The sequence below is a fragment of the Lissotriton helveticus genome, chromosome 4_1 (genome assembly GCF_964261635.1).
Source record: "Lissotriton helveticus chromosome 4_1, aLisHel1.1, whole genome shotgun sequence".
In the NCBI taxonomy this organism is placed as follows: Eukaryota; Metazoa; Chordata; class Amphibia; order Caudata; family Salamandridae; genus Lissotriton; species Lissotriton helveticus.
The window spans coordinates 1,861,157,009-1,861,178,858 of NC_136063.1; the positions used below are offsets into that span (position 1 = coordinate 1,861,157,009).

The window sequence follows — 21,850 nt, forward strand, 5'->3', positions numbered from 1 at the left end:
CCTGTGGGCCATATAGAGGCAGACGGAAGGACGTGGACTACAAAAAATCTAAAGAGAAGGGAAAATATATTTCTTCAGTGCTTTCCAAAATGCCAGATAGTTATCCATACTCTGGATATGTACAGGAAGGCCATTCCAAAGCTTAGCTGCTAGTGTGCGAAAGGAGCACCCACCGGCGCAGGCCCTCCTGACCCGGGAGACAACTACCAGGTGTTGACCTACTGAGCGGAGATGAGTGGGAGTGTAGGCGGAAAGCAGGCCCGCTAAGATGCCAGGGGCAGGAGAATTCAGGATCCTAAACGCAAAGTAGAGACTTGAATTCCATCCGTCTCGCCACCGGTAGCCAATGTAGCTGACGAATGGCACTGGAGGTGAAGCATCGTCTAGGCATGCCAAGAAGAGTTCTGGCGGCTACATTTTGGACACTCTGCAGTCAGGAAATTTCCGTCTAGTAGGCCCCCAGGTAAAGCAAGCTGGCATGGTCTAGTCTCAACAGCACAGATGCTTGGACAATCATCTGTCAATGGAAGGGTCCAAATAACTCAGCAGAGGGTTGAGCCCGCGCAGAATATCTGATAGAGATGTCTAGCCGCAGATTCCTTGACTTAGAATATCCCCAGGCATCAGACTGGATCTGGAGAACTTTCTGCAGCAGCACCTCTGCGCACCAGGGGCGGCTCCCCCCTGTAGTAGTCCACGGACGTGTTGTCAGCGGAGCCATATATGCCCCTCCCGGCGTACTGTCAGCTTTCTCCTTTTCCGCGTCCCAACGCGGATCCTGGAAAACCAGCAATTCCTTGACATGTTTTTTGGGTCTTCTCGGCGCCTTCAGCGTCCCAAAACAGTGTGCTGCCTTCGGGCTTTAATATTTTCAAACAACAAGGGGGACCCAATCAGTGCCTAGGGACCTTGGGCAATCAATTATTATGAAAAACAGTGGTCCATAGGATTAAGTTTTCACAAAGACAAATGCAAATATAGACTCCAATTAGTACTATATTGACAAGTTTTTCAGTACCCAGCCGGGTCTGAAATTTTATTTCAAATATAAACAAATTTAAAAGACCATCAAGAAGGTCTAATGTGACAGTTGATAGGGTACAAGCCTGTACCTATCCGAAAGTACACTCAAAAGAATTCAAGGGTAGGAAGAGAGCAAAAAAAGGAGGGTAAAGAATATCAGGCAAAAAGAACAGCGGAGCCAATTGTCCCTTGCATCAATAGCATATTAGCACGGCAAGTTCAGACAACCAATTCATGTAACAGTGTAAACACAATGGGAAAGTTACAGAATCGGAGTAAGTGTCGACGGCGTTTCGATCCCCGGCTCCTAGTGAACTGGGATCATCATCAGGACTGTAACAATGTATTGCCTGTATGTGCTTTTTTTAAAAAAACCTTTCCGAGCGATCTACATCAGCCTCCTGAGAGTTTTAGAAGAAATAGTGGGATGGATGGATGGCTGGTACCTCGGTGTCCTATTCTGGTAGGTTTTTGGGGGGTTGCTGCCATAAGTTCCTATCTTGTGATGAATACCGCTTGAGAGGATTCAAGAATCATGGAACTGTGTAGTGTATATTCCACCCGCTTAGGCGTATACACTTTGATTTCAGAGTCTTAGCACGGAGTTAATAGTCCTTTACTCGCGATCCGAGTAAGCTGCAGGCGGTGTGCACAGTGGCAGTGCGCCGGCTTCACGATGATACGTCAGATGTTGGTAGCGGACCCACACGTATGTGGTGCCTCGGAGTGCACCACGACTCCAAAGAGTGCGACAATTGTCAGTGGATGAAACCAAAGTCCTTACGGGCGCATCAGATTAAGTTGCTGGCTGCACAACTGTCCTTCACTTTCGCGTCGCTGCTCTCCCTCTTGGGATCAAGTCCACTCCCGAGGTCGTTCCCGCAGACGTCGTTTGGATTGGGGAAACATAAAAGTAAGTCCAGGAGGTCTTCCTCTCTTACCTGTGACGCGGGCGCCTGCTCTTCTCGCTCCCTGCCGGGAACAAGCGCCCGAATGTCGTCTCCTCCGTACCCCCCTTTCCGGGTGCTGGAGCTACACAAGCTCAAATAAAGGCTTATTCTGAAGCACTCCACTCTTACTTTGTGTCCCCCTCTCTCCCTGGTGCGCCTTCGGGTCCCATACAGGTGGAAGGTACTCATGTCGGGTCTTCGCCGGCGGATTCGCCCTCTGCTCCGGCTGTGTGCATCGACTCCAGTTCCGGAGCTGAGTCGACGCCGAAGGGACCCGGCTCAGTTGTCCTCCCAGTCGCCAGTCTAGCCCACCCCCTGCCAGTCTCTGGATAGCCCTGAGCGGCTCCCTGCGTCAACATCGGAGGCGGCGCCTTGCTCGACACTCTGTTCTCAGTGACTGGGTTCCTACACTTATACTAAGTTTAGGGGTTGGACTAACTCTAGGGTCCAACCTATGAGAGGACCTTTGTCCAGTTTTGCGCCAGAGCAGGGGCTGAGTGCCCTGGCAACCGGGTTGAACTGGGAAATGCATGGGACACATTGTGTGCCCCAGGCAGTGTCTGAAAATTATTCACTGAATGCAACCCACCGTGCCCCAATACACTAAAGCTTGAATCGGGAGGTGCTGGCACCTACCTGGACAGGAACCTATTGTCCAGGCCTCCCCTGCTGGAGTTTCGTCCAGCAGCAGGAGGTCAGACTTGTGTCTGTGGCAGCAGCATCCATTTTGTGATGCTGGGGCTCTTTTAAACTATTACCGGGAAAGTAAGTGTGTACATGTCTTTTCCCTCTAGAAGGGTGGAATTCTACCCCCGCCGCCAAAACTGGCGGGGGGGGGGGGGAGTAGCATTCCAAAGTGTTTGACACCAAACACGACATGTTTTGATAAAGTCAAACCAAAGTTAGCATTAACCGCGAGGATTATAATGCACGTAAGAGTACATGGTATTGCCATATCACAGAACAGCTATAAGGAAGGGATTCCGAAAGCTGCAGAGGGGCTCAGCTCATGCTAGGGCACCCTCTCAAAGATCACCAAGCACTCTGCCTTCAGGTTTGTTAAGGCCTGCCATAGCAGTGACTTGTAGGTTAATATGTGTCTGTTTTAAATGGTACATATAGGTATACTATATCTAAGTAAGGGATGCTTACACAACCTTACCCAGGCTGCAAGTGCAGACCTGTGCTGCCATTTGGGAAGGCTTCCCAGGGGTGGCATAATACATGCTTCAGCCCCTGGTAGGCCTCTTGGGTACCTATGCCCTTGGTACCTAAGGTACCATATACTAGGGACTCGCAAGGGTAACCCAGTAACCAATCTGGTGTGTACCTAATGTACATGCAATAAGTTTAGAGAGAGAACAGCTAGGCTGTTTTTCCTGATTAGCAGGGCCACAGCCAGACTAAAGTCGATAAACCAGTGAAACACAGCAAAAAGTGGGGGTAACCATAGTAAGCAGATCCTACATCTACAACTAAACCGCTTTGAGTCCTCTAGGTACTGGCATAACTTCTCTTAAGCACAATGAGTCAAAATGTGTTCTCACAATTATAAAAAATACCTTGTATGTGTCAACAGTGTTGCCAACAATACAGCCTTCCAGTGCCTTCTGTGAGTTGTCCAAAAAAAGTCTTCCCAGGACTTTGTGCTCCCTTACTGAGTGTCTCTGAACTTCACCCTGTACTTCTCTGGGCTTAAATTATATTTCTCAACTAAGCATGCCTTTATCTGCTGGTATGATTCTGCATCCTCCCCCCTCAAGGTCATAAGCCTATCCCTCCCAGCTACTGGAATCAAGTCCCATAGGAGAGCACCCCAATACTTAGAGTGGACCCTATTAATTCTAAGGGCCCTCTCAGAGGCTGCTAGCCATTTATCAATGCCACCCCCCCTCTGTGTACTATTCCCTTGGAAAGTTAGTGCTCAAATCCACCACCCCTCGACATCTCAAACTCTAAATCATTTTCACTGCCACTATTTCATTTCTCCTCCTAACTCTCCCAACTCCTCTTAGCCTACTCCAGCTTCGCCCTTTCCAAGGCAGTGGAAGCTAACTGGACCTCAAACTGCCTTTCTGCAAAGGATAGTGATCGTTCCTGAGTAGGGGAACCCTGCCCTCAAACCACCTTCTGGAATCACATGGTTAACACTGGGAACTATGGAAGAGGCACTAACTTCACCCCCCTCTTTAGAGGATCTTTAAAATCTTGATTCACTTTATTGAAAGATTTACTTTTTATACACAAGTCCTCATCCACACAGCTGAAAACCAAATGTTGATAAGTGGGTTATTAGTAGTGGTAAATATGCATTTACCACTGGCAATAATACCACTAACACAATATAGGGCACAGTATAGGTCTTAGAAATTTTACCCATGCTTAACCCTCGATAGCTTAACTTTAAAGACCGGTATGTAAAGCATTTAAAAACACAAATTCAGTAAATTGAGATACAGCACACAAAAATCCAACAACAATTTATAAAAATAGGAAATATTTTTATCTTCAAGATGACACCAAAACAAAAAAATCGAGTATGGAACAGGATTTTTAAAGATTTTGTACTATATGGCACATTGAAACGTATAGTGCCTATTAGGACATCTGGTCGTGCTAGACTGGGACAAAGTCAAAGTTTCAGGCCAACTGCTATGGAGCCCTGCTGGTAGTTCTCGTGGTAGTTCTCAGTTTTTATCATCTGACTCAGAAACTTTTCAGGAGTTTTTCTTCCCGGGACCCCTCTAAGCTCATTAAGCTGGATTCGGTAAGGGTTCGCCGGTTTGATTTGCGTCGAGGTCCTGGCCGAACAAGTGGAAGTCTGACCTCCAGAGCTTTCCAGCGTGACCAACCGGAGATCCAGGCTGGCTCTTCGTTGAAGGTGAATGTGGAAAATGTTGGTTCTGTCGGGTACAGAATTGATTCTAAGTTAACTGAATAACAATACTCGAACCTTTCAGTAATAATCAATGAAAAGGGAAGAAAAGGCAAATACCATGAATCAAAGAAACGAGAACAAAAACACACCAAAATTAAATCAAAGGTCTGGATAAATCCATATGTTCTTTACATTTTGGGGTGTCGAAATGACATTAACAGGCTGACCTGGTTCATGAACATGTAATTTGTTCCAACGGCGCAAGTGATATGGTGAAAGAAGTGCGAAGCAAAGTGCTGAATGTGAACAAAATACATACAGTGCTGTATGCAGTAATGAAACTGGTCATTCAAAAGACATCCATCCCTTGGTACACAAACCTTTGCTCTGCTTGGAGTTTTAAGTTTCCTTTTCACGAGGGGCGGGGAAAGTAGGGTCTGGATTATCACGAGCACGTAGACGTTTCGACCCGATGGGGTGCGTCATTTACTGATAGGCACGGTGGGTCTTCCTCAGGACAAGGTGATAAAAGGGACAGTCAGGATTTATGCAAAAATGGTCTTCCGGGAATGGTTCGCCATGGGTTGAACTCGCACTGACTATGGAAGGCGTCCTAGATGGTGATGAATCTCATCAATAGGGCAGCGTCATTATGTAACTCTCGTTCACCCAGTCTCTGAGGGGCACTGGGTCACCCCATTATACTTGACATGGTTGAAGGTGGGCGGCTTGACTCTGTTGGTCCCGGTCACCTCTCCTACGTTCAGACTTCGAAACCTTTATGGAGCTTTTTCGACGGTTATCCCTCGCTGCCCTTCACCAGGCCGGCTTCGGTGAGGGTTCGCTGGCTTGGGTTTCATTTAACTCCTGGTCAAACTCTGGTAGTCTGTTTTCCGGAGCTTTTCAGCGGGACGTACCTGGACCCCATGCTGGCTCGTGTTTGAGGGTCCCTGGCTTGGCTGGCTAGGTCGAGTCTATCCACTTATGGAGCTTTTTACCAAAGTTGCTCTAGACTTCCTTCTGCAGTTCCTTTGAGGGGCCTAAAGTGTCCAAAACTTACTTCAAGGGTCTGTAAGCTCAAAGATGGTCCTTGAAAGTTTGGGACTTCAATTTCCATGATCCACTTGGACAAAACCCTTACAAATCCACTGGTAGTTCTCCAGGCTGGGGATTCTTTTTTTTTTTTTTTTTTTTAAACCTTTATTGAGAAACAATATCAGTACAAGCGCAGGCCCACAACCACACGGGCCGGCCGCAAAATCAGGAGAGTCAAAGAGGAGCAACATCAATGTGTACGGTAAAAGAAAGAATACAGGATAAACGTGGAATAACATCGCTACATAGGAAGCGCCAGGATAAGAAAGGTTTCATTTTATAATTTATAGAGGAGGCAACGGCCATATCTACCAGGGCGTCATGCAACATATACAGAAAAAGAGGGGGGGGCGGGAGGGATATAGCCCCCCACGCAGTCAGATAATCACCGTATTGCGAGACCCAAACACAGACTATGCCCCTAAAAGGGTTCAAATATAAAAGACAAATCATAGCAAACAATTGAATGGGACGCCAAATAGACAGCCCTCCAGCCCCGAAACAGGAGAAAGTGCCGACACTTACGAAATGAAGGAGACAAAAACAAAAGGACATAGCCCACCCCCTGGAAAGAAAGCAAAAAGGGACCATAGAATAAAACAAACTAAAATAACAAAATACCCTCCCCACCCTACATCACTGTAATGGCTATGGCCTACCCCACTAAACAGCGTGCCTGTCGCCCAGAATCACCCGAAATATAGAAGAAGTATATAAAAGAAAGAGTGGAGGAGGAGAGAAACAGACCCGCTCTCGAAGAGCACTACTCAGGCCGCCCAACCCCTGACCCCATCATCGATACAGGATAAACTTCGAACATCCCCGACTAACCATCAGCAACCCAGCGGCACGAGTAACAACAGTCAGAACATAGGAGGAGACACCCCCCCCCCCCCCCCCCCCCCCCCCGCCCGGTGTAATGACAAAGTCCCGCTTCATAGTACCGTCCTTCATCTCCAGTCTCGACAGTATACGGCATCACGGTGATTGAGAGGGAAAGATCAACCTTGTCCCCGGCGATCAAGAATGTCGACGTGGTCCAGTAGCACCGTAGCCATCTTGAATGGAACAAGTAAACCGTGTAACCCCAGGAAATCAGGATATCGTCTCAGAAAGTCTGTCCAATCCACTGTCAGGCGCGCAGCAGCGATAGAAATGTAGACATCACCCAGGAACAACCTGCCCAGCCCAGGCGGCAGCAGCAGCCGCAGAAGAGCGTAGAAAGCGCCTGTAGTCAGCAAAACTGGAGTATCCAAAGATGGCGTCCGTGGACGAGACCCCACACACTGAGCAAGCACCCATACATCCGACCGATGCCTCCCCGTCGCGGACAGCATTGGGGGGGCATCGAGAGCGCAGATCACTAGTCTCCCCGGGCACACCAGGGCAGGCAGTCCACCATAGTCGGGCACAGGATGAGACTCCGCGCTACACGGTCGCAAATGTGCGTGGGCAGGCAAGGACATAACAGTGAGAATCGAATCCGAACTGCGCTCTAGGTCACAGGCAGTTGTACACATGGCAGTGTGAAAATCCTCCAGGGCCATCAGAATATCCAGAAGTCGCACTGGCGCCACAGGAGGGAGGGATACACTGGAGCTTCGGACGCGGGGCTTAGAAGCTCGGCGCAGCCCACAAGGTCTGCCATCCATTTCAACATCACCAAGCTGTGTACCTCGCCCGCACACCGTAGAACACCTTCGGTCCAGGGGCACAAAGGGAACACCGCCCAAGTCGTACCAGACAGGCGTAAGTGCGGCCGTCGGAGCAGCCATGTCAGCGATTATAGCCAAGGATCATGAAAAAGGGGCTCCGATGACTCCGTCCTCAAGATGGCTCCCCCTGCGTCGCGGAGCGAGATCAAAGGCACTCAGAGACATACAGGAGGACGGGCGGTGAAACAATGTAGCAATCGCCTTCAGTGTATCCCCTGCGGATTGAGAAGCCGAGCGGTGAAAGGAGACACACGGGATGCAGCCGCGACATTCCGCCGGCCGGGCCAGTCCAGTGCCGACCACAGCAGCCGCTGTAGTGTGTGTAATGGCGGCCGCACCCGGAGAACAAAGACCCGTCCACGCCGGGCAGCGCCAGGAGGAGGCGAGGGCGTCCCACCGCTGTCACCGCATGGAGCAGCGAAAGAAACACACCATCGGAGTCGGGGCCCCCTCCCGCACCCGAAATCAGAACTTAGAATCAGGATCCATGCCTCGACAGGACGCGGGGCGGGAGGGAAGCGAGAAGGTCGGCGGAGACGAGGGATCAGGCGGCCATCGCGGCTGCAGGCTAGGCTCCTCCCCCAGGCTGGGGATTCTTAGTGCTGATGGTCCAGGTGAGCTCTGTTAACCTGTAGCTTGCAGTGAGTCCACTCTTAAGTTATTTTGAAGCAAGTTAGGTCCACAGGGCTGTAGTTCTAGACTGTGCAGCAGGCACAGTCATTCAGAGCGCAAGGTCTGGTTTGTGAAAACCAAACTTTTCAGCATTGACCCTTCTTGTTTCAAGCAGCCGATCTGAGAGGCTCTGCCCTTCTCAAATACTTATTCCAAGTTCTCTGGGTCAAGCAGGAGGGCACTCCTGTCCATTGAGGTGGAGAGCAGCACCCCAGAGTATGACCCTTTCCTCCAAAGTGCGGCACTATAGTCTCCTATAGAGCACCATTTCTCCATCGGCAGTGACGGTATTGTTAATGGTGCAAAAGTGAACGCATCACAGTTTGCCTGGTAAGGGCAACGTTTAAAGAATGCAGACCTAAGCTAGCCAAAATGCTGAACCTGGAAGTGCTCCCATAGTAGTCGGCACATCCCTTGTGCTGATGCCTAAGCTAAAGACCCATCCCTTTAAAAGTATTACCCAGCCTGCTGGGACCTTCAGCCAACAGCAGACTTGGTGTTTAGAATAGGAAACCAAGCAGCGTTATGCCCAACCCCCAAAAATATTAATCCCCAGGACAAGTAGATTCTTGCCCCATTCAAAGCCTAACATAAATGATTCACTGGTGGGAACAGGGTGACATTCCTTACCCCACCCCTGGATGCTGTGGGAAGAAGGAGCATGAACAAGTAACACTGGAGCACAGCACGTGAGCAAGTGCTACTGTAGGAAGAGTTTGTACAGGTGCTGCAGAAAGAAGTAAACATGCAGGTACCACAATCAGAGGATGGGAAAAAGGTGCAGGGTGTTGCTGATTTGCAAGGTATGGCTTTGTGGAGGCAGCAGTAATGGCTGTCGAAAGGTGACTGCGCTTTTAAACATTAGCGTTGACAGTTTCCGCCTTGTGCTGGTTCCTAGACACACTATTCTTATTCGGTGGGAGAGGGAGGACTGCAAACAAGTCTCTTGCTAAGCTATTTCAGCTGCCTGCATTCAGGTGCTCTCTATATGCGGTTTCAGGTGTGCGCCCAGATATCTTTGTTGAAAATTGGAATAAATTAACTGTGTATCTATATACCATTTGACCCAGCTTTCCCTAGTAGATACCACCCAAGAAGGGCAGCCCCCTCCTAATTGTGGGCACAGCGACTCTCACAGTGGTAGTGCTATTGAAGATTGACCTGGATCCATCACAGTTTGTGCCTGTAAAATAAACTAGCTCGGGATGAATAGGATTTCATATATTTTTTGTTTCTGAATGGCTCATATGCTGGGTATTAGATGCAACAAGACTGATGTGAGGCCACCATATGTTCAAATATATTTGATTAAGGCCACCCCTCTTCAGTATTGTCCAAAGGGATGTCCTTCTTTGGACCCCTCCTTCAATCTTAAGCGAAGTAAGTTTAATATTACTCAATGGTTCTAGTTAGTTATCATGGCTTACTATCACATTCAGTATGCGGAGTCAAAGATTGCACCCTTATCAGGATTTTCTAAGCTAAGTGCATAGTCTGCATTTACAAGGTGGCTCAAGCCACAGAAAAGTTGAGCTTTAGTTGAATTGCTCAGCAAAGCACCTACTACATTGAGTATCGGGCACGCTCAGCTGCTTGTAAGTCCAGTGAGATCTCACAGGTACCTGATGCCCATGCACATTCTGCTACCCTTTCAGTGCTTGAACCCCGTTGAGGCCTGGCATTTCCTTGCTTGACCTCTTGGGTGGATTAGAGCAAGATTTCTCATCCGACAGGTCCAGCCCCTCAACTTGCTTTACACCCAGGCGTCACAGAAGAATACCACTTCAATTTGATTGCATAGGCACACTTTAGTTCTCACTAGATCTTGCCCTAATCTAGGAGGCATACACAATTCCCAATATTCCTTCACTTGGTGAGATGAGCACCCATCCTTGTTGAAGCACAGTGATCCTTCCCTCCAGAATTTTGATGAAGCAGTGCTATTTTTCAGATTGTTAAAGACCACTTCTTTCTGAGCAGGGTAAATATTTTGAGACCTGCTTACAGGAAGATGTGTAGTATGTCTTCTGAGGGTCTATGCTTTACTGGGGTTGCAATACTTATTGTTTTTCTTCATCACCGGCTTGCATGTTCGGGGTACCCAATGCGGAGGAATTCTGAGGATGAAAAGGCCATGTGGTACCTGGCTGAAACAGGGGCTGCGTCACAATTGCAGTTAGAAGTGAGCAATGCTTAATGTAACTGAATAGCAGTTGAAAGGGACTATCTGCAATTTCAGAAGGGTGATTCTGACAAGACTTGAGCCATCGTTGGGGTAGGAGAGTAGGTTGAAGAAAGAGGGAGGGGATTCGCTCTAGAGATGGATCTAGGAGCTATTGAATGGAGTTTTTCATGATCCATAGAAGGAATGGCAAACCTCTACAATGGTCTACGTCGTCCAGCTCCAAAGTAGAAAACCCTTGACACGGTCTGCTGTAATGGATCCTCTATGGAATCATGTTGTAAAAATAGATTCCACTGCCTGTCTGCCCTAAGCTCACTGTCTGCACCAGTGTCAATCATTGTTGCTTATGGGCACTGATTCACTTTCCGTTTACTGTTTCTCATTAAAAGCTTCCCCAATCTTATTGTTTCCAACTACCCTGCCCCTCTATTGCTCTCACACACACACCACACCACACCTCCTGTTGTAGAGCAGTCCAAAGATTGCAGGCTAATGTAGGGACTTTATCAGAAGCATTGTACTTATGGTAACTGATGTGCTTATATGGTTTTCAGTTGTGCCGCTTAGTGTCTATGTAAAAAAATGATTTGAAAAATGTAACTGCAGCTGTGAATTGGCGGAATACTGGTTAATTCAAATAATGTGAGGGAAGAGAAGCTACAACAAAGCACCACATAGTTCTTCATATGATCAAACTTTTGAATATTTTTCCCACTTCCAACTGTTTTACTGATGAATTGAGAATTGATTTCAGTGTTTTCCTCTTTTTAGCAAAGATTATACCATGGAGAAATGAGTTACTATGAGTCTGAAAATGTAGAGCATACTTCGGAGCCGTATTACCTGCCCATCACTGAAAATGCTGATATTCGCGTTGATGACAATGTTGCAATCCTTGATGTTCCAGTTCCCAGTTTTTCAAGCAGTGACCCAGCTGCAATTGTGCACGACTTTGATAAGGTAAGTAAATCAAAAGTTTGCTTGACTGAATTACTCCAGGTTGGTTGATTGGACCGCTGTGGCAATAAAGCACTACATAAAGGAGCCTTGATGGCAACCAGTTCCCACTTAGAATTAGATCAGCCTATTTGTTCATATATTATAGTTAATGTTGCCATTCTCCATCGTAGGATCTACTGATGGTCTAGATTTTGGAACACTTCTTAAAGCGTAACATTTTTATTTTTAATAACTATTTCATATAAAAATCATACCAACAGTCTTTTTATTTGATTAGTTGAGACTATACAAAATTAAATGTAGGCATTATAGAAGACATTGAATTTATAAGTTAAATAAATTTTTTGAAGAATTGAGTTGTTGAAAACTGGTCAAAACTTTACTGAAAAAATCCTGCCTGAATTCTGATAAGGTGCTTGCCTTTTAGTGTTATAAAACTTGCCAGCGGCTGACATGATTTATTTTTTTGAAACTTTTATTGGTTCTCATACAAGTACTTACACCACATCAAGAGGCACATTTTACTTAACCCGTTGGCTGCGTCGAACGTTCAGCTCCAGTGCTGAACGTTCGAAAAACGGGTGGGGCACTGTCGGCCAATGGACGTGCGCAGCACTACCAAGGTAGTGCACACGACGACCGTTGGCCGACAGCAGCAGCCAACGGGTTAAAGACAAAATAAGCAACCTGTGGCTATTCTTTACATTAACACAGTCATCTAAGATGCCCGATCTTTCCAGTACAGTGAAAACGTCGTACACGTAATTGAGTAATATGCTACGGCTCAACATTTTCGCAGGACTCATCCTGTTCAATGGAACGCAGGTATTGTAACAAGGGCTCCCAGATGCCATTAAACCCAGAGGAAGCAGGAAGCTCCTCTGCATACAATGCCAAATTTTGCCTGCAGTATATCAGATCTTTTAGCCACTTCTCAACGGACGGCCTAGCTGTGCTCTCCCATGTCATCGCCACCCGCCTGTTGGCTAGTAGTAGAGCTATTCTCACAAATGTACCTGTGCTACCTTTCAGAAACGGTAGCAGGCTCACCTTAGGTGAGCATTGCAGTTCAATATTGACCATACTATACAGTTTGCGGATCACATCAGCACAGAACACCGCCACCCTTCCGCATCCCCAGGCCAGACGTCCGCGCCCAATGTACTGCATCGCTTGCATGCATCGGTCTCTCTAAGCCCATATTTTAGGAGTTTCATCGGAGTCTAATCTGCCTTGTGGATGTATTTAAAGTGAATTATTCGTAGGTTGCCATTTGACATGAGTGCGCTGGGTAACTGACCTCAATGTTTCCAATCCTGTTGCGTGATTTGTGGGTCTAGAAGCGCATTCCATTTTTCCAGGCTCCTATTGTGTGGCGGGACTTTGTCATCCCTTGCAGTTTGGTAAAGTTTGGTAATTAGTTTGTCTTGTTGGACTAACGAGTAGGGTGTGAAGGGCCTGCAACGTTGAGGGTTCCGTCTGGAATCTATAGTAGTGCACCTGCATCGCCTTTTTTAATCGATTAAAAAATGAAATTGAACAACGGCGTCTTATTCTGCACATAGCTGAGATCATCGTCCATCAGGAAAGTGCCCCGGGGGTAAAAATCCAGCATTCTGACAATCCCAGCTAGTTCCAGGGTGCGCACATCGCCTGCTTAGTGTGTCACCGACACACCCACGTGAAAGGCAATGGGTAACAGAGGGGAGTAGAGTGGTAGTTTCTCTGCCATACGGCCTAGCGGCTGCCACCATTTTGTCAATCATGTTGTTTTCAGTGTTTGGCGTACTCCTGTGAGTGTGTGTTAGTATGGAACTTAGAGGGATGGGGTGTTCGTCACCATCCTCCACTGCGGGATAAAACCATGGGGACTGTACCAATACTGTGCGTGCGTGCATAAGTAATATAGGTATATGTCGGGCACACTGAAACCTTCTTGTAGCGTAGTGTAAGTGTCCCCCAGCTCAAACGGGCCTGTTTGCCTCCCCAAATCAACCTGATAAGCAGTGACAACACTGTTTTAAAAAAGTGTTTGGATAGTGGTATCTGTATATTACTTAATAGTTATAAAAATGTGGGCAGCACAACCATCTTAATAAGGGCTATACGATCGGCCAGCGATAATGGAAGTTTCACCGACCTGTCCACCTCCTTTTCCATTACTGCACAGGCAGCGCGATAGTTTGCATGAATAACTTTTTCGGGATCAGGGTGGACCCACACCCCTAGGTATATTACGGGTGCCGTCGACCACATAAGCGGGAATTCGAGATCATGAGGGAGGGTGGTCTCTGTCAGTAGAACTACCATAGATTTGGTCCAATTAATGTTTAGACTAGAAAACAATTCGAACTGGATATATTCTCGTAGGACTGATGCCATGAAGGTGCTTGGCTCCCTGACCAAAAGCAACTTATTATGCGAATAAAGTGATCTGCTTACTGGGCGGTGTGCAAAGCGTAGGGCCACAGCTCCATGGCGCTGCTAACAATGCAGGCCATCTGCTCAGTGCAAAAAGGAGAGGTGAAAGGGGGCACCCCTGTCTGGTCCCTCTAGTGATTGGTATGGGGTCTGAGGTGTTACTCTCCACCCGGATCCACGCTGTAGGGTCAGTATAAAGTAGACACACCCAGTTTATAAAGCTGGGAGGAAACCCCTTTCTTTGCAATATATAGAAGAAATAGCCCTGCTCAATCGAGTCGAAGGCTTTGGCCGCGTTCAGCATCAGAGCAGCCCCCTGAAGCCCGGGATCGAGTATGTGAAACATTGCAAAGAGCGTACATAGGTTGTGTGTTGTGGACCTAGCGGGGATAAAACCAGACTGATCGGGAAGGACCAGGTTATGCATTACAGGCTGGAGTCTGGTGGGCAGAATTTTTTCTAGTATTTTTGCATCTGAGTTGATAAGCGACAATGGCCGATAGGAATCGCAAAAGTATGGCAGCTCATCTTTTTGCAGTTAAGTAATTATCAAAGCCTTCCAAAGGGTTGGCAGCAATTTGCCCGTCACATAAGCTTCAGCATCCAGTTCTAATAAGTGAGGGGTTAGCTCCTCTGCATATTCTTTATAAAACTCGCAGATGAAGCAGTCAGGCCCCTGGGCTTTCTTACTTGGGAAAGCTTTGATCGCCGCACGGATGCCTTCCGCAGTGATCGCTTGGCTCAAGAACTCCCTCTGTTGTCAGAGAGCCATGCAATGTCCGATAAGTACTTGTCTAGATCCTTGGTTCGGGCTCACCCTGTGAAGTATATAGTTCTGCATAAGTACTCCTGAACTGTGTAACAATGTCACGAGTTGTATAATGGTCGTCGCCAGCCACGTCGGTGATCTTGGTGATGATGTGATGGTCTACACGTGCTTTAATCTTATTGGCCAGATGGTGCCCGGTCCGACCACCCTCCACGTAGGCATGAGCCACATGTCGTCTGAATAGATACCTGATCTTCCCTGCTGCCAGTTCGTTATATTCTAATATGGAGTCTTTAATTTTTTCCAATGTCTGTGCACAGGGTGAATCATAGTCCCGCTCAAGACGTGTCAAGTTGAGTTCCACCTTTTACAGCTGTCCCCGTAGGGCTTTTAATATGCCTGCTGATGTGCTAATGCAAGTACCCCAAATTGTGGTTTTGAAAGCCTCCCAGAGGGTCGCAGCACTGTCAACTGAGCCTTTGTTCTGTTCAAAGTATTGCACTATGGCCTCATGGATTGTTATGGCGCAAACGGGGTCTAGCAGCACCTCCAAGCAGAAGCGCCACGTAAATTGCTGGTGGACAGTTTGCGGAATGTGTAATCTGAGTTTGACAGGGTTATGATCTGACAGTGTTTGTGGCAGTCCCTCTACTGTGGATACCCAGGTCTCTGCGTCTTCACTCAGCATCCAATAGTCCAGTCGCCACTAGCTACTGTGTGCAGTGGAAATGTATGTGCCCTCCAGTTTCTCTGCGTTTCGCAGGCGCCTTAAATCTAGCAAGCCCAGCTCGGCCATCCCCTCGTTGATGACCCGAGCCGTCCTGGGTGAATTCCCCAATGTACCGCTCGACTTGTCTCTACTAGGATCTAAGTGTGTGTTGAGGTCAACCCCCATAGTATTGCCGCTTCAGGCCTGGCCCGCAGAGTGGAGATGATGCGCTCAAACAGGCCAGGATCATCCATGTTTGGGCATAGGCATTTACAATGGTCATCAATGTGCCAGCTAATTTCCCATGAATTATGGCGTATCGTGCAACGTCATCAAGACAGGTTTTAATCATTGTGAAGAGGAGATTATTTTTTAATCAGCGTAATCACCCCTGGGCATAAGTCAAGTAGGAGTTTGCCAGTCTGTAACCGGCCCACTGTGCTCCCAACGTTTGCCTCGGTATGTTTTGGGCGATGCTTACTTCATGATGGTCCAAGTACGCTAATATCGGTCGTATCTTTTTAGGTGAGTTGAGCCCCCGTACATTCCATGTTAAACAAGTAATTAGTTCACGATATGTTGACGTGTTATACAGCATGTATAGTTAGTGCAAGGTTCTCTCCCCGCATACATTTTGATATCGAGTCACAATTGGCCACATGAACCAAACCCCCACCCTCCTAGCACCACCCCCCACCCACTTTAGAGATCCCAACTTGCCAAAGCCATCCGAACCTCCCAGATCAAATCCTAGGTGCAGCACCAGTGGTATAAACAGCTACGGGGAGCACCCATAGGGGAGCACTAGAGCACAGATACCCTCCCAATGCAAAGGGAGGCGGGCGAGTAAGAACAATAGCATTTCCCACCGCAACACCATGACGGTACAAGTAATATCATGAAACTGTGAATAATCTGACTTCAAACAATTATGTAATTCTTATCTGGATAGTTAGGGTCCATGTTGATAGTCCGCTCCCCAAATGCCTGCGACCCTTCAGTGCAGACGACTATGTTCAGATCATCAAAGAAAAAGCAAACATACAAGTGTCTGAGACTCTCGCTCGCCTAAACGTTCTATTGTTCAGCTACCGTTGCTGAGGAGCCACCACATCTGCCGTGCTGGAGGAGTCCTGGCTTTGTCGCTTGAGGATCTTAGTGTAGTTAATCTCCGACTTTGGAGTGGTAAAGATTTTTGGCTTGTCGTTAACTTCAATACGCAATCACGCCGGGTAGCATTGCATAGGTTATCTTTTCAGCTAAGAGGAGCTTTTTGACAGCTTGATATTCTTTCCTTGCCTTCTGTACGGCTGCGGTAAAGTCTGGGTAGAAGGAGAGAGTGTTACCTTCACGGGTGATGGTGCCTTTTTCTCTGGCCTTATGGAAGATGGCGTCCCGATCCCTGTAATTTAATAAACATGCTATTATCGGACGCAGGGGGGGCACCTGGGGGGAAAGAACAGCTAAGGAGCGGGGTGCTCGTTCCACAATCAAAACCGATGACCGGTGTTCCGCTCCAAAGATTGCTTGAGGAAGTTATTCCACATAGGTCTCCAGGAGACCAGTGTTAGTGGACTCCGGCAGGCCCTTGATTCGTACATTGTTGCGCCTGGATCTGGCCTCCAGGTCTTTGTTTTTGGCTTGTATGACAGTGAGCACTGTTTCCATGGATAGTGTCTTGGAGGACATTTGTTGCAAGCAATGTTCCGCATCTGATAAGTGCTTTTCCGCTTCCCCCAAGCGCAGCGCATGTTTATCCAGCTTTGTGGACATATGGTCCATTTGTAAGTTTAAGTTGTCAATTTTATAATCGATGGACTGTAAACTGGCTTGCACCGCAATAAGTGTCTTTTTAATGGTCGTTAAATTATCGCTTGGAGTGTCCACCTGCGAGTCAGAGGTTACCTGCTGTTGTGCTTTAGCCGCTTTGTGGCGTTCGAACGTGAGACGTGGCTGGCTACGCTCTGTTTTTCCATTTTTTTTTACCACTGAGGCGAACCACTAAGGGAATCAGACCGTCGCTCAAGCAGGGGCGCGTCGTCTGTCCAGATTCGGGGACCACAGCACACAAACAGAGTATTTGTACTTGTCAGCAGATTAGACAATATTGCGTCAGACTCAGTTATGACGCCGTGTCACAGCGAGCTGTCACAACGCTCACTGAAATCTGAATGTAGCAAGATAATATAAGGCATTGCCGTGCGAAAATACTGCCAGCAATGCGAATGCCAGGAGTCCTCGCAGCCAACAGCAGCACTCAGCGCATCGCAGCAACGCCCAGAGGAGGCCTCCGGTATCGGGAATGCGTGCGGCCGTACCTACACGATTTCACAGCTCGGGCCTTACTCTGCGGATCATAGAGATACACACCACAGGCTCTCACCAGTCTCGGCAGGACTCGGACGCTCCTATCTTGTTTGCCCCATTGTGGATTGAAGCGCTGGGAGCTAGTTCCAGAAGCCGCACAGGGCTGTGTGACAAAAACAGGGAAATGTCGGGGGAAGATTGCAGAGCGTACTGTTCCAATCTTCAGGATTTTAATAAGGTGGTTAGAGAAGCGCACCGTATATCTAATGCTCCCCACCTCCAGGTGGAAAGCACTGCAGGTTCTAATGCGCCTGCTGTACGCGTTGCACTGTCTTCTTGGGCTTCTGCTCCAGGCTGCACAGCAGGATATATGCCCAGGCCTCGTGGTAGCAGTGGGGATAGGCCTGAGTGCGGGCGTCAGCAATGCAGGTCGCTCGTGTTGCTGTTTGCTGCACCGCGGCACTCACCCAGCAGGCAGATCCATCACACGGCTCCAGCACACATCAGCCGCAGTACGGGGCGAAACAGCACTCCGGGCTGGTAGACAGGGCTGCGCCACTCCCGGCAGGACCCTCCTGCGTCTCGTCCATGCCGGGATAAGAGCAGGCTGGCGTCTCCGATATCGTCACCTCCTGCACCGGGTCATTTTCCGCTAGCTCACTGACCCTCCAGACATACACAGGCCACAGGCACAGCGGTGCGATCTCCTTCCGACGTACACTGGTCGCGGTCTGCGCAGTTCACTGTCTGCCGCGATCCGACCCTCAGTCTGTTGCGGGCCGCCATGTTATCACGTGCCCACATGTTCGCCGATCCCTTACTCAGCCGCCCAGGCGTGTTACTTAATATTATCACACCCAAGGTAGCCCGTAGTTTTCCAATGTGTTGTCTCTTATTTTGGCAACTGCTACAGGCAGGAATACGCGGATCGTGGCCCGATTAATTGCTCGGCCAGCGGAGCTGCTCTACAGAGCGACCATCTTGCCGTGCGCCCTCTTGCGTCTCCTGGCTGACATGATTGACCATGGCACACTTCTTAACTCCTCTCTTAAACACCCTCTTGCCAAAATGGGAATTGGGAGCTAGAGTCTGAAATACTACTCTGTCCGTTTCAGGATCAGTTTGTCAAAATGGACTCTTATTGATCACATAATTTACCTCATAACTATGGCATGCCATAAAGCTCTGCCCGCTCCCCCAGTTCTTTTTAAGCCTTTAATAGTAAGTCTGCCCCATGCCTTAAAGCAAAGGAATATGAAGCATGGCTAATGCCTAGGTATAGTTTAAAATATCAAACTCTTCAGATATTGCTACTCAAAATGTTTTCCTAAAAACATCTTAGTGAGTGAACTCATTCTCTCTAAAAACGAAATCCGGTCAAATCCACAACCGCAAGTCCAAAAATGGACGATAAATTTCACCAACCAAGGCATCTTGTCTACCTTGTTTCCTGTTGTCAAATCATTGGATGCATCATTGGCCATAATATCAGTATAGGACCACATATCTCCAAATTAACTGAAACCGCTTCACTCTGGCTTCACCTCCCCAGAAAAAGTAAACTGTGATCCTGACTTAAGCATTATAGTCCGGCTTTGTTTCAACTAGATGGCAGAAAATTCAGTACTGTAGTGATATTTTGTGGGTATTGGATGTGATGGAGGTGTATGTTCTTGCAGCGTGAATCTTTCTGGGTTCACTATGCTGTGCATTATTCCGCCATCTAGTGGTTGGGTCCGGAATTGTAGTCTTTTTTAACTTTTTTTTTTCTTCGTGGCCCAGGTGGGTGTCGACATACCACCATTTGGTATCCTTCGTGACGTCTACGTGCTTCCTCCGGAAGCTCCCACCTTTGGTCTCAGATTCTTTTCAGACACCCGACTACAGGCCAGGTAACTGGTACGACGTGCTCAGCGTTCACACCCAAGACCCTCCGAGTAATAGAGAGGCAGAGAAGGGCGAACCACACCATGCAGGGGCAGGGGCCACCTCCATTGCTCCGAGACTTGGGCCTCTCCAGTGCAGAGGAAGACAACATAGCAGAGGGACCGGAGGACTGCACGGTCGTCGAAGTCCCAAAGAAGACGTCGAAGGAGGTAAGAGTCGTCGACCCCAGACACTCGAGCGACACTCGAAAGGGTGAAGCGAAGTCCCAGACCGACACTTGTGGGAGTGAAGCAAAGTCCTCGAAGGGAACATTGCCGCCAAAACTCTTGGCGAAGGCAACATCACCCAAGGACAAGCAGCCCAGCGGATCCTTCAAAAAGGACTCCCAGACGGCGAAGGCCCTCGAAAAATCAAGGTCGTCGAAGGATGCCCTTAAAAAAAACACCTCGGCTCCGAGGAAAGAAGGGCCAACAACTTATTCGACGTTGGACTACCTTGAAGCAAAGCGCGCAATCTCTCGACGCCGAACAGGCAGCAGAGATAGAAAGGGAGAAGAGGAGGCTTGAGGCAGAAATGGCTAGCATCCTGCAACGAAAAAAGGACTTTGATGAAAGGATGAGCCAGTACACCATCCCGCCGAAGCCCACGCTCGAAGTCGAATAAGACGACGAGGACGCCAAACCGCAGAAAACTCCTGAACCGGTCGAGGAACAGGAGGAGGAAGTAGGTTATTTCGCGGGCGAAGACGACGAGGATCAGCAGACCTACCGGGACTCGACATCCTCGGAGGCACAAGACTTGAAGTGGCATGACCTCGACGCCAAATTGCTGGACGAAGGAGTAGACACCTACCCTTTGAGGCCTTCACCGCCAGACAACATAGGAATCTACAATTTGGTCGTCCAAAAGGGGGCACAGACATATAGGGTGAAACTGGAGGAAGAGAAGCCCAAGGCATGTTTCCTCCTGGAATCTCTGCTGCCTTAACAAAATAGGAGGCAGTTCCTGTCCATGCTCCCTAGTGTGTTGGACCAGGGAAGGGATGCCTTTAAAGGACCAGCAGTATGCAAAGCGGTAACTCCAAGAACGGAGAATAAGTAGAAGCATTCCGCAAAGGACCCTGCTTACATCCAGGGGTCAGTGCCAGCCAATTCCATTATCACAGCAACAGCTAGGAAAAGGGCCAATGTACCAACAAATGCCGGACCACCTCCAGACAAGGAGCGTAGAAGGATGGACCTCGTAGGGAGGAAGGTGGAACGCAATGCGGCAATTCAGTGGCGCATCGCAAACTCCAACTCCGTGATCAACAGGCACACATACCAGTACCAACAAAGGGCAGCTCACCTGGTAGAAGAAGGCAAGAACATAGCAAATACATGTTTAAAATCGGCCTTGAATGCCGCGGACACGTCAAGCACACAAATGATGATCGGAGTGACCGAGAGAAGGCACGCGTGGCTTAGAATTTCAGGCTTCAAGTCAGAGGTGTAGAACAACATCCTGAACTCACCTTTTAACGGTGAACAACTGTTTGGCACACCAGTTGACGACAAGTTAACCCAGCTCAAAAAGGACTAGGAGACGGCAAGGTCTATGGGAGCGCTGCAGTTCAGAGGGATGAGAAGGGGTACACCCACTAGAAAACCAGGTGGTAGGGGTGGCAATGTACCTACTACATCACAACAAACATTCCAGCAAAGCTACAGAGGGCACATCCAGGGCCAGCAACAGCAGGCACAACAGCAGCAGTACTGGCAGTACCAGCCCCGGGGCCAGTCCTTTCGAGGGCGCTCAAACAGACTGGGCCAGCAGCCTACCCACAAGTGACTTCAAAATAAAGCAAACGCCCACCCTAACAACACCTCGGGTGGGCGGAAGGACATACAGAAAAACAAGACCAGGTGTTCCACAACAAACAGTACCTCGAACACGCAACACCAGTAGGGGGAAGAAATAAGAGACTTCATCCAGGCGTGGAGGAAGGTCACAACAGACAAATGGATACTAAACATCATGCAATACGGATACTGTATAGAGCTAGAAAAATAACCTCCAAACAGAAAACCAAGAAACATGGCACACTAAGCAAAAGAACTTTCGCTCTTGCGACTAGTGGCACAGGACCTGCTCAGCAAGGAGGCGATCGAGATAGTGCTGCACAACCAAAAGAACAAGGTGGTGTGCTGCACAACCAAAGGAACAAGGTGGTTTACTCCACTTCCTCGTTCCAACAGTGGACGAAACACGAAGACTTATTCTAGATCTAAGGTTCTTGA

General features: G+C 48.3%; 1 protein-coding gene across 1 annotated transcript in view; it reads left to right on the plus strand.

Moving 5' to 3' along the window:
• ITM2A (integral membrane protein 2A) overlaps window positions 1-21,850 on the plus strand; it is a 97,973-nt gene that overhangs the window by 29,499 nt on the left and 46,624 nt on the right. Inside the window, exon 3 of the mRNA XM_078688514.1 lies at window positions 11,290-11,478. Coding sequence (XP_078544640.1) covers window positions 11,290-11,478 — 189 coding nt within the window. The remainder of the gene's footprint in view (window positions 1-11,289; window positions 11,479-21,850) is intronic.